Here is a 13,407-nt window from a genome sequence, read left to right as displayed (position 1 = left end):
ATCCCTTTCTTTTTAGACCCAGTATCATAGTGTACTTAGCATACAAAGCACAAACACAATTGAGAGATCTGATTACCAAATCAAAAGTTTGAAAAGACTTCTCATAAGTTTTTTTCACTCAGTAAGTTTCCCTTTAGCTATTAAGTAAAATTGTAGAGAACTATCTTTTCACTGTACAAGATCGTAATTAAAACACCAGAGTGTTATTCTGAACCCAGAACTACTTTACCTGTTGCATTCTAGACTGATGTTTTTCACTTACATCTCTCAGTTTCTGCTTCCTATTCTAAAATTGTTTAGGATCTTTTTCACAGATCTTTTATCAATCTTACATTTTATCCTGTTTTATGTCAGATTTTTCTGTCTGTCTGCCTAAGCCTTTTACCTGTCTGGCTAATCCTTCTACTTGACTAGAAAGTTCTAACTAAGAACTTTTTGTTGGCCCTATAGCACAACAGAGAGGAAATTTGATCCCATGTGGTTGACTCGGGTTTTAGTTCCGGACAAAGCAGCTTACACACCAAGGGCACAGGATCCAAGTGGTGACAAGATGAAGAACTGAACTGCAGTGTAACCTGGCCCCATTCTCTCTGTCTCTCCTTCTAGTATCTTCAAGCATAATAAAAATAGAACAAAACAAAAATAACTTTTATACCTCAAAATGTCTACCTTTATTCAATATTTAAAATAATTTAATTTTCACAATTTGTTCTTGATCAAATATAAAACTTAAAGTGAGATTTGTAAGAACTTACCACTTCTGTGAATTCATTACTTCCCAAATCCAATCTTTCCAGTTGGGTCAGTCTATTCATGGTTCTATTCACAATGATTTAATAAAGAATCAATCATATAAAAATATCAATTACATGGAAGCTTTCACTTTTCATAGTTTACAATACTCATACAGTACATAATAAGGTAAATATAAGCTTTCTTCACATGCTGACAAGGTAAAAATGTTCATTTTCTAAGAAAAATTATATTTAATTTCTAGATAAAAGATTGTTATCAATTATTCTCTAATTCTGGCTTCTCACAAGTCTTCTCATTTCTATTATTAAGCAGTGATTGCAATAAATTTAAACCTACAGGCCAGAATATAAATAATAGGTTTCTACTTTTTCACAGAATAAATTTTTATATATTATAAATCAGCTAATAAATTAGACTGTCTGGTAGATACATAGTAATTACTACCTCAATTACAAAAACTACTTATCAAAACTTGTAAAACTTCAAGATGCTTATAACCCTGAAAATTAGTTTTCACAATAATTTCTTTCTTATGAGAAAAATCTATCATTTGGGGCCGGCAGGTGGTGTAATGGCTGAAGTGCGGACTCCCACATGGCCAACTATGGTTTAAATCCCAGACCTGAAGGCTTGCTTTCTCACATCCCCTCCCCCTTCTCTCTCGCACACGCATGCACAAGTTCTCTCATTCTGTCTCTCTTTGGTCAAATTAAAAATAAATAAATAAAGAATTCTTTTAAAAAGAAGAAAAACCTATTATGTAATGCATCAAGATGCTGCCAACTAATCAGATAAAATCTCTACATTAATGATTGCACAGGATATGGCAAAATACACTTATTACCATCATCTCACTAGTATATTACATTACCATGCTAATACTTCAAAAATGATCATTTAAAACCCAACTGCACCCTAAATTATGGTGCAAGAACACAAACTACTTCTTTTTTTCCTGCAAAGTTTAACAAATAAAAATGAGTAATTATTGGGTCATCAGAGAAGTCATGACACATTTTTCTATGTATTTCTATGCAAAAATGCATGACTTTTCCAATGACCCAACTGCAAAATAAAATTAAGTTAATGCATTTCTTCAGATTTTTCAGAGAAAGAATAAAGGAACACATAATTATAATGATAATATACTGTTGGCCTAAATTAGAAGCAGCTAATTTTCCCCAATACCCATTTTAAATATGCTAGTCTTTCTTTCAGAAGAATTATTTATTTAATTTTCTTTAATATTACTAATCTTTTTTAAATTTGACCAGAGACAGAGAGAGAGAAAAGGAAAGTGAGAAAGCATGCCGGCAGGTCCAGGACTCAAACTGGCCAGCTATGTGGGAGTCCAGGGCCTTAACCATCATGCCACCGGCTGGCCCCTAAATATGCTATTCTACCACCACTCCTTTTATAATCTCAGAATATTATTTTTTCTCAGAGTGGTTTTAACACAGATTTCATGATGCCTATTCTCAGCTACAGTACCCTTACTTCCCTTACTCTTGTCTTCATCCAGAAAAACCAATAAATAAATCAAAGGACTCAACCTAAGTGCCCAAGAACTGAAGATTGCATTGAAAAAAAATGTGGCACATGTACACTATGGAATACTAGTATGTTATCAGTAAAGTCATGATGTACTTTTCTGTTTTGTTTTTCCTATGCAGAATTGTGCCATGACTTTCTCAATGACCCAATTCTTAGCCACAAAGAATGAGACCCTAGGGGCCAGCAGATGGTATGGTGGATAAAGGCTCTGGACTCCCACATGGCCAACCACTGTTCAAGTCCCAGAACTGGAGGCTTGCTTTCTTGCTTTCCCTCTCTCTCTCTCTGTTTCTGTCTGATCAAATTTAAAAAATAATAATGACAAATGGAATTAAATAAATAATTCTTTAAAAAAAAAAAAAAAAGGAAAAGAAAAGAATGAGACCCTGAGGGCTAGCAGATGGCATAATGGTTATGTTGCTGGACTCCCAAATGGCCGACCACAGTTCAAGTTCTCGACTTAGCAGCTTAAACCTCATGCTGGGCATGTGTGTGTGCATGCCCAAAATTGCGAGAAAATGAAGAAGGGACTGTAGTGTGGCCATCCTCCATAAGGGGTGATTTCTTGCTTTCTGTGTTTCTTTGGTAAGCACACATACCCTATAGCAAAAAATCTCTTTAAAAACAAAAAGAATAAGACCTTGATTTTTTTCCATAAGATCTCATTTTTAAATTTATTATTATTTATTTTTAATACACTGTGGGGCACATATGCTTACCAAAGAGAAAGTGAGAAAGCAAGTCACCAGGTCTGGGACTTTGAACCATGCTCAGCCACATGGGAGTCCAGTGCCTCAAACACCACACCACCTGCTGTCCCTGAGACCCTGATATTTGAAACAGAGTGGATGACTATAGAAGCTTTAGTGCTAAATGAAGAGTCAGACTATGAAAGACAAACACTGTATTGTCCCAATTCAATATATACCAAATGCCTACACTCTAGAACAGAAATTAAAATATTTGAAGATGTAATAGTAGAGAGGGCAAGTGTAGATACCAGAGACTGTATGGGAGGGAGTCAATAGCAGAGGGTGAGAGAGTCAACAATAGAGGTGGGTGGGAGGGGCTCAGAGAAGAAAAAATTAACGGACTCGAGAATGTAAAGTATTCTCAGGGACCAACAGTTAGCGTAATAGCTATGTCGCTGGACTCCCACGTAGTCGACCACAGTTCAAGTCCTGGACCCGGTGGCTTAAAACTCACGCTGGACACTTGTGCATGCATGCCCAAGATCCAGAGAGGAGAATGGAGGAGAAGGGATTGTGGCGTGGCCAACCCCCCTGAGGGGTGATTTCTTGCTTTCTCTCTCTCTCTCTGTCTGGCGAGCGCACGTGCCCTATAGCAAAAACCTCTCAAAAAAAAAAAAAAAGAAAAAGAAAAAAATAGAATGTAAAGTATTCTGTTGAAAATGGGACCAGCAAATGGTGCAGTGGTTACTTCACTGGACTCCCACATGGCCAACGGCGGTTCAAGTCCTGGACACGGCGGCTTGAAACTCAAGCCGGGCGCCATGTGTATGCATGCCCCAAATTCCGAGAAGAGACTGGAGAAGGGATTGCAGTGTGGCCATCTCCTGGGGGGGGGCATGATTTCTCATTTTCTGTCTGTCTCTCCAATGAGTGCATGCAATGCCCTATAGGAAAAAAAATCTCTCTTTAAAAAATAAATAAATAAAGGCGGGGCCGGCAGGTGGCGTGGTGGTGGTTAAGGGCACTGGATTCACACATGACCAACTATGGTCCGAGTTCCAGAGCTGGTAGCTTGCTTTCTCACTTTCCTTCTCTCTCTCTGTCCCTCTCTGGTCAACTGTGTGGGTGTGTTTGTGTCTGTGTGTGGGTGTGTGTGTGAACGCGCGCGCGCGCGCGCGCACGCGCCCAAGATCCCGAGAGAATGGAGGAGGGGGGATTGCAGCATGGCCATCATCCCTGGGGGGTGATTTTTCGCCTTCTGTCTCTCAGTCTCTCTGTCTCTCTCTGTCTTTCTGGCGAGTGCACGCGCCCTACAGTAAAAACCTCTCTAAGAAAAAGAAAAAGAAAGAAAATGATGCATACAGTAATGTCCTTGATTATCACACATTGCACACACGCTTTGAAAAACCATACTGTGTAAACATCATTAAGAAGTTCTAGTTTTCTTTATATATGAGTAATATACATGTTTCCAAACATATAAAATCATATATTCACCACTACATCAGGTGGAGATTTGAGAAAAGTGGAGAGGACTTTAAGGAAGAGGGATGACTGAAAGTATAAAACATAATCTTGCTTCAATGCTGTTATGACAAGGTAACAAAAATTCACATGCAGCAACTGAATACACAGTATCAATGGGATAATTTTAAAAAATAAAGCATATGTTTTAGAAGAGGGTTCTAAAAGAACAGCAGCACATCAGAAAAGTTCAATTCTAGACAATGTCCTAGAAAAGTTAAGTTTTAAAAAGATTTAGAAAAATGTGAATGATAAAAGTATATAATAAAAAAGAAGAAATATAGTATTAAGAAAGTGTCTCCACCTCCAGCTAACACTGGCACCTTAGATTCTGCTCATACATTTCAAAAGCTTCAGAAATATAACTGCATCAGAATAAGATCCAGCTTCCAACTTCAAAAAGAAGACAGAAAGAGTATCCCTCAAATTTCCTGTAGTCTACATGCAAAATTTATTTGTATTTAACTCTTTTTACCTTTTCCTCTTCCTATATCACAGGAAGAATTTAATTTGTATTCTTGGTCTTGGTCCTGTGTACTCCAGTATTTAAGTGGTATTAAATTTTATTTATTTATATAAATATACATACATACTCTATGTGTGTGTGTGTGTGTGTGTGTGTGTGTGTATATATATACATATATATAAAACAATATGTATGTGTATATACATGTAAAACAATATATGTGTATGTATATATATACACATATATAAATAAAACAATATATATATTTATATTGTTCTTCCCATTGATCTACTCTTTGGTCATAAAAAAAAAAAATTCTACTAACAGATCAGTCAGGTGGCATGGTGACTGTGGTGGCTGGACTCCCACAAGGCCGATCATGGTTTGAGTCCCAGGCCTGGCAGCTTAAAAATCATGCCAGGCACGTGTGTGTGTGTGTGTGTGTGTGTGTGTGTGTGTGTGTGTGCGCGCGCACGCACACACACCCAAAATTCCAAGAAGAGAATGGAGAAAAAGAGACTGCAGCATGTCCATGACCCCTGTGGGCTGATTTCTCACTTTCCCCCTCTCTCCCTGGTGAGCGCACATGCCCTATAACAAGCTTAAAAAAAAAAAAAAAAAGTCTAGTCACATAACCTGAATACATATGACTTTTCTAATATTTAAAAATTATGGACTCGTTATAGTTTGTGAAGTCTCAAAGACTTTAAATTATATTCATAACCATCACTATAACACTTCATTCACTGGTGTAATGAACAGTCAGTTTATTGTATCTTGAGAATTTACAATCATTAGGGCACAGGAGGAGACAATGACACATGTGTACATGTGTGCATGTTGGTCAAGGATAAACAGAGTAATCTATACATACTTGGGTACTTTTTTTTGGTTTTAGTTCTTTTCGCTATAGGGCGTGTGTGCTTGCCAATGAGAGAAAAGAGGGAGAGAGAATGTGGGAAGTCACTCCCCAGGAGGGATGGCCATGCCACAGTCTATTCTCCTCCACTCTCTTCTAGGAATTTTGGCATGAACATATACGCACTAGGCGTGATTCTCAGGCTGTCAGGTCTGGGACTTGAACTGCAAAGCTGGGCTTGTGGGATCCAGTGCCTTAACCTCCATGCCATCGAATAGCCCCTGTACAGATATACTTTGAAAAGTATGTGGCAAATATAATGGAAATGAATATGATGCCATAGAAAGTTTAACACACCTCTAGGGTAAGTGTAGATGTTTCCCTCAAGAGGTGACAACTAAGTCTTGATGATTCAATAAGATCTGGAAAATTTATTTTTCTTGAAGGGTCAGAGTAAAAATTTTAGGTGCTGGGGGCCATACAGTCTCTAGTAAACTATTCAACTCTACCACTATAGAGCAAAAGACAGTATATGTACGAATGAATGTAGATGTGTTCCAGTGAACTTTCACTCACAAAAACAGTGGGCCAGATTTAATCATGGACTGTAGTTGCCCAGCTATAACAATACAACAATGCACTCAAGATGTTTTAAGACAGCTATTCAATTAATACCAATGGACTACAGTGCATTTTGAGTTTGCAAATCTTTCTTTATGGTTTTATCTTATTTGCTGCTGGGTGGCCATCTCTTTATGTTGTCTGCATTAGGGGCCACTATTTCTAATTTACAAAGGACTAGAAAGCCAAATAATTAAGTTTTAAGTTACTGGGCTTCACATAAAGACCCAATGGAACTCATTAATGTGTTTGAGTAATATGTGAATTCAGCAGTGTGTTTGAGTAATATGTGAACTGGGATCTCTAATTGGGACTCAGATAGACTTTTATATACTTATCATTTTGACTTTTTTGTCACAAAAAAAGACTGTATTTTAGGGAGGGATGCAATCATATCACATTAAACACCAACAACAGGCACAACATTTTCATATTTAACACCATTAATTAAAATACAATGACCATAAATGTTGGTCTTTAGAAACAACCTACACTCACATTTTAGATAATAAAAATTTAACATTAAAATATTAAAATTTCACACTTAATCTTTAAAAGGATAGCACCTTTACTTACTTAGGCAACATTTTCAATTGGTTTTCTCTAAGTTCTAATATCTGGAGTTTAGTTAATCTGCAAAACAAAGAACAATCAAGTATGACAAAAATAAGGAATTTAATTAACAAATTAATCTCGCATACTAAAATTTTAAAGCAACCAATATGAACTGTGTAATTCTTATGCAAAGAGTAGTACATTTAAAATTACAAGCCAGGTGTGGTGGTGCACACCTGTTGTTCCAGCTGGGAGGCTGAGTCACAAGAACAAGGCCATGTCTTTCAGGGGAAAAAGAAAGGAAAAAAAGAAAAGATTATTTATATTCTTAAAATTCCAGTGGGGGAGGAGGAGTAAGCACTTCTACACATTTTCAAAGTGACAAAGCGTCCTTAAATACCAATTCTGGAGCATTGCATGCCTTTTACTGAAAATAACCATAAAAATGTTTAATTGTTGGGCCAGGAGGTGTTATAGTGGTTAAGGTGCTAGATTCCATATAGCTGGCTCTGTAGTCCAAATCCTAGACCCATAAACTTGGAAAATAAGCCAGGCACAAGCCCAAAATCCCAAGAGGAGATAGAGAAGGGATTGTGGCATGGCCATCCTCCCTTAGAGGCTGCTTTCTCATCTTCCCTCTCTTGTTTCTCTACAGCAAGTACATGCATTCTCTAGCAAAAACTTAAAAATATATACATAAATAAAAAATGTTAATTGTTCATAAATTTAGGAACAATATACCTTCAAAGTACAGCTCCAAGAAGAAATTAATGAGGGAGTATAAGAGGACATAAGAAAGAGAAATCCAGTGATGAACATTTCACTTTAGAAAGATTTTTTTGCTATAGGGCATGTGCACACACCAGAGAGACAGAAAGCAAGAAATCACCCCCCAAGGGAGATGGCCATGCCATAATCCCTTCTCTTCTAATCTCTTCTCAGAATTTTGGGCATGCATGCACACATGCCCAGCATGAGTTTTAAGCCACCAGGTCTGGGACTCGAACCGCAATTAACTACGTGAGAGTTCAGCAACATAACCATTATGCCATCTCCTGATCCCAATAACTCAGTAACTATTAATAATTCATTTGTTTTAAAATATTACTTAAGGACATCAGCAGATGGCATAATAGTTATGTTGCTGGACACCCACTGGACCTCAGTTCGTGTTCTGGACCTGGTAGCTTAAAATTCATACCAGGTGGGTATGTGTGCATGCTTAAGATCCCAAGAGGAGAATGGAAAAGGGATTGCAGCATGGCCATCACCCAGGGGTTGATTTCTTACTTTCTGTCTCTCTATACCTCTCTGTCTCTCCAGTGAGCACATGTTCCCTATAGCAAAAAACGTCTCTCAAAAAAAAAAAAAAATTACTTAAAAACTTATGTGTGGAGGGGTGAGAATTATGAGGCAGATCCAAGACGGATTCTCTTTTCTCAACAATTTTGATTCCAGTGGGGAAGACAGATAAAGTATTAAATTATTTTAGAATGATAAATGCTAATAATCTAGCATTAAGTATTTCAAGTATATAGAAATTATCCCCATTAAAAAAATCGTTTTGGGGCTGGCAGGTGGCATGATGGTTAAGGTGCTGGACTCCCACATGGCTGACTGTGATTCCAGTCCTGGACCTGGTAGCTTGCTTTTTCACTCTCTTTCTCTCTCTGGTCAAATTGATGAATAATAAAAAAATAAATAAAATTAAATTAATTAATTCTTTTTTTTTTTTTGGAGAGGTTTTTTAAATAAATTAATTCTTTAAAAATTGTTTTGCCCCCAAAAAAACAATTTAAGTTTTATTTTTATTCTTTTAAACTCACATTACTTTTTGTTTACTTGGGAGAATAAATTCAAAGTTAAATAATGAGCTAAAGTAAAAAACACTGTAGCCTGGTGTTTAAGATGACTAGATCCTACATGCCAACCACATGCTTGAGTCATGGAGCAAATGACTTAAAAAATATTCCAGGCACATGTCCAAAATCCCAACAGAAGGAGAGATAGAAAAAAGGGATACCAGTGTGACCATGACCCATTGGGAGTGTCTCCCCACCCCCCTCCCCCCCACCAAGCACAAGCACCCTCTTATAAATGAAAATAGAAGTCAAAATAACAAGATCTAAAGAAACTATAAAAATCACAATGCTTAGAAATAATTACAAAAGAAGAGTCTATGAAACTGTAATTAATAGTATTACCAAAGCAGGTTGTCTATGAGTCTATGAAACTGTAATTAATAGTATTACCAAAGCAGGTTGTAGTTTCATAAACTTTACAAGAGCTAACAATAAAAGGTTTTAGAAGAAACTTTCATTTACCTGCCAAAATTAGCTGGCAAGAACTCAAGGAAAGCATCGTTCAGATATAACTGGGTTAGGTTTAACAGCTGAGAAAATCCATCAGGGAGCCTATATAAAATATACCAAAATTTTAGGCACATCCATATATATAATTTCAGTCTCTTAAAATCTAATAATCAGTATAATCAAGACAATTTTCAGCAGATAATAGTCCTCTCTTTGTTTTCGTGAGTAATCCTCAAATTAAGATTTGCCTTTTGTAATAACTTACTCGTTTTAATGTTGGTATTTAATCTCTTTGTAAAAAGGAACTAAGAAAGTATTTTGTCTCGGTAACATAAAATAGTTAACTAAGAAACCACAACATAGAAATTACTTAGGACTTAACAATGAAACTAGCCTTACCTCACATTAATTTGAAGGACTAGGTAAGAGTTCTAAGCCTTGGCAGAGACATTTGGACAGGATATCTCCTTACTGTGACGAGGCCATCTTGTGCACTGTAGAATGTTTATAGCTGCAACCCTAGCCTCTACCAACTACTGGGTCATTGAAAAAGTCATGAGGCATTTTTGCATAGAAAAACATGAAAAAATGCATCATGATTTTTCCAACAACCCAACAGATGACAGCCCCCCTACACACACACACACACACACACACACACACACTCTCACACTCACACACTCACCATTGTGAAAATCAAAAATGTCCCCAGAAATGCCCAAAAGTTCTGAAAGCAAAATAGCCCTCAGTTGAGAACTACTGGAAAGATTATTTTCAATTTCAACATTTGGCTCCTATTAAACAGGTAAGTCTGTACAACTTCACAATGAATAAATGAGAAGAAATATAATGTAAAAAGCTAAATGATATTTTTTAAGGCCATGTAAAGATCTATGGGTATTAGCTTTACTTCTATTTCTTCGTGATTATGAAACAAGTTACAGATTTAAAACTTAATGCCAGTGCAGTATTTTCAAAGAAAAAGTATACACCATCTTTACATGTTTGTCCTGGATTTGAACAGGTACAACAATCCTTACGCAGTAAAACACAACTGAGATTGACTCAGATTATTTATCCTCTACTCCTCTCACACCTCCATCTTCAACAGCAAGTGAAACAATCCTAAATTTTGGGAAAACTCATCTAGAAATACAATATCAAAATATATGAAAGGTGGCTTCCAACTTTCAACTTAGGTATACTGTGTTTCACTGCTCATCTTTCCTTCATCATCCCATTCCTGTGAAGTTTAACAACTCTGGTGCTGGTAAAACTCTGTTTATAGCAATTAACATCATAAAAGGATATGCAACCTCTGGTATCTGTTGCAACAAACATGTAGTTTTCTTCTTTTGTTATTTTGCCTTCTTGACTTTTCAATTTATTTTTTCAAAAGTTTGAATATGCCCTACACCTGATTCAAAGACAAAGACATTCTGATATTGTACAAATAACTTGGATTCTAGTCTCACTTCTGACACTATCTGTAAGATGTGGAGGAAAATTTTTGCATTATTTCTTTTGGATCTCAATTTCATGCCTGTAATATATGGGGCTAAAAAAGATTATCTGAAAGTTTCCTTTTTAACTCTACAAGTAAAATTTTATATAGACTGATACAAATTTTTTATTAAAACATGTAAAAAACCAATTGACTACTATTTGGCAATTTTTTATTCACAAAAACAACTTCTAATTTAACTGGGAAAAACTTACTTGGAAATAGGGTTTACACTGGCCTCCACAATTGTCAAAACTTTACAATTTTTTATATTTTCTGGAAATTCCTGTATTCCTTGAAAACAAACAAAAATGATCAAATTAAAAGAATATATTCCCAAGGTCAAAATAACAATAATAATTGATTAATGCATACCTTGAAAATTCAAAAATAATTAATCAACTAAGCAGGAATATCAACATAGCACACACCATCAATGTGAATCATTTGCAATCACCTCAACAATGTCTATTTTCCCTTTCATCTTTTCATCATTTGTCTCTTTATAACTGCCAATTACTTTGATTAGTTTTATATTCCTTTCCTCCTCTTCACTCTTCTAAAAATGAGTACTTGCTCTATGTGATAATAAGGACACAAAATGTGGAATATTTAACATTCTCTCATACAGAAAAAAAATTACATTTTAAATACAAGGCTTTAGACTGAGTGAGTCTCTAATATATATAAACTAAAAAAGGTGGAAAAAAAAACTACAGATAGCAGAGGTGGGAAATTTACATCACATATAGCAGTGGACATGCCTGAAGTCAATATGATTAATTATCCAACAAGATTATTACTACAGGATCATTAAAGAACCTTTCAATTTCATAACTATGTTTGTATTAGTTTTTTAGAGAGATTTTTGCTATAGGGCGCATGTGCCCGCTGGAAACAGAGACAGAAAGCGAAAAATCACCCCCTAGGAGGGATGGCCATGCCACAATCCCTTCTTCACCACTCTTCTCTTGGGATTTTGAGCACATAAGCACACATACCCGGCGTTGAGTTCGAGGACTCGAACCGTGGTCAGCCATGTGGGAGTCCAGGGCCTTGACCACTATGCCACCTGCTGGCCCCCATAACTATGATTCTAAATAAGGAAGTTTACAACAATGCTACATATGCAGGTGATGAAAAATGAATGGTGCAAAATCACCAATTAACAACTACTGTAGTAGTAACACTGATTTCAGTCAAAATTCACCAATGGATTCTAAAATAAGTAAAAGCATGATGATGAGCAGAATATTTATACAGTTTCAAAGATACTTCCCACAAGAAATTTATAAATTACAAAAGAAAAAATTAAGTTTATAGGGGACAAATATGACAGGCACCACTTTAACCTTAAAAAATTGCTTCATAGTTAGCATCACCAGTTAATATCATGTAGCAACTGATCTGAGATTCACTGAGAAACAATGCAGTATCACCATATACCTCCCACAAACATACAGCCTGAACTTAATCATAATTAGACATCAAACACACACAAATTAAGAAAAATTCTGTTATACAGCTGCCTAGTAATCTTAAAAACTATCAAGGTAAAAAAGACATGGAAACAGAGAAAATACTTGGATGATAGAAAAACAGAAGACATTGGACAACTAAATGCACTAAGTGAAAGTAAGTGTTGGTGAAAGTGTGGAGAAACTGGGAACTACATACATTACAGACAGGAATAAAAAATGACATAGCTGCTATGGAAGATGATTTGGAATTTCTTCAAAATGTCAAACACAGGGATAAGCAGATGGCAAAATGGTTATGTCACTGGACTCCAATGTAGTAGACAGCAGTTTGAGTACTGGACCCGGTGGCTTAAAACTCACGCCATGCGCACATGTGTGTATGTATGCCCAATATCCAAGAGAAGAAGGGATTGTGGCATGGCCATCCCCTCTGGGGGGGTGATTTCTCGGTTTCTGTCTCTCTCTGTTCTGTTTCTCCAGCGAGTGTATGTGCCCTATACCAAAACCTCTCTACAAAACAAAAACAAAAACAAAAACAAAAATGGTCAAACACAGAATCAGAATTACTCTATGACTAAACATCTCAACAAGTATTACATATTTGAGAGAATTAAAAACTATGCTTGGGACCAGCAGATGAGGCAATGGCTATGTTGCTGGAATCCCATGTAGTTGATGGCGGTTTGAGTACTGGACCCAGAAGCTTAAAACTCAAGCCAGGCACGTGTGCATGCATCCTCAAAATCCCGAGAGGAGAATGGAGGAGAGGGGACTGTGGTGTAGACACCTCCCTGAAAGAGTGATTTCTCAGTTTCTGTCTCTGTCTCTCAGGCACATGCATGCACTCTATAGCAAAACTCACTCACAAAATAAAAATTAAATCAATAAAAAACATGTTTGCACAAAACCAGCATTATTCACAATAGTTTAAAGAAGAAACCATCGGGGGCCAGCAGTTGGCGTAATGGCTATGTCGCTGGACTCCCACGTAGTCAACCGCAGTTCAAGTCCCGGACCCGGTGGCTTAAACTCACGCCAGGCGCGTGTGCGTGCGTGCCCAAGATCCCGAGAGGAGAATGAAGG

At 36.7% G+C, this 13,407-nt stretch overlaps 1 protein-coding gene across 7 annotated transcripts in view; it reads right to left on the bottom strand.

The window, feature by feature from the left end:
• ERBIN (erbb2 interacting protein) overlaps positions 1-13,407 on the bottom strand; it is a 137,560-nt gene that overhangs the window by 64,649 nt on the left and 59,504 nt on the right. For all 7 annotated transcript variants that reach the window (XM_014585176.2, XM_006170924.3, XM_014585175.2 and 4 more), the window contains exons 5-8: positions 11,059-11,137; positions 9,352-9,441; positions 7,049-7,105; positions 756-819 (exon numbers count right to left, since the gene is read on the bottom strand). In XM_014585176.2, coding sequence (XP_014440662.1) covers positions 756-819; positions 7,049-7,105; positions 9,352-9,441; positions 11,059-11,137 — 290 coding nt within the window. The remainder of the gene's footprint in view (positions 1-755; positions 820-7,048; positions 7,106-9,351; positions 9,442-11,058; positions 11,138-13,407) is intronic.

Source organism: Tupaia chinensis, unplaced genomic scaffold, assembly GCF_000334495.1.
Source record: "Tupaia chinensis unplaced genomic scaffold, TupChi_1.0 Scaffold149178_1, whole genome shotgun sequence".
In the NCBI taxonomy this organism is placed as follows: Eukaryota; Metazoa; Chordata; class Mammalia; order Scandentia; family Tupaiidae; genus Tupaia; species Tupaia belangeri.
The sequence above is the reverse complement of the archived record's forward strand: the minus strand, read 5'-3'. Positions and strand labels throughout refer to the sequence as shown.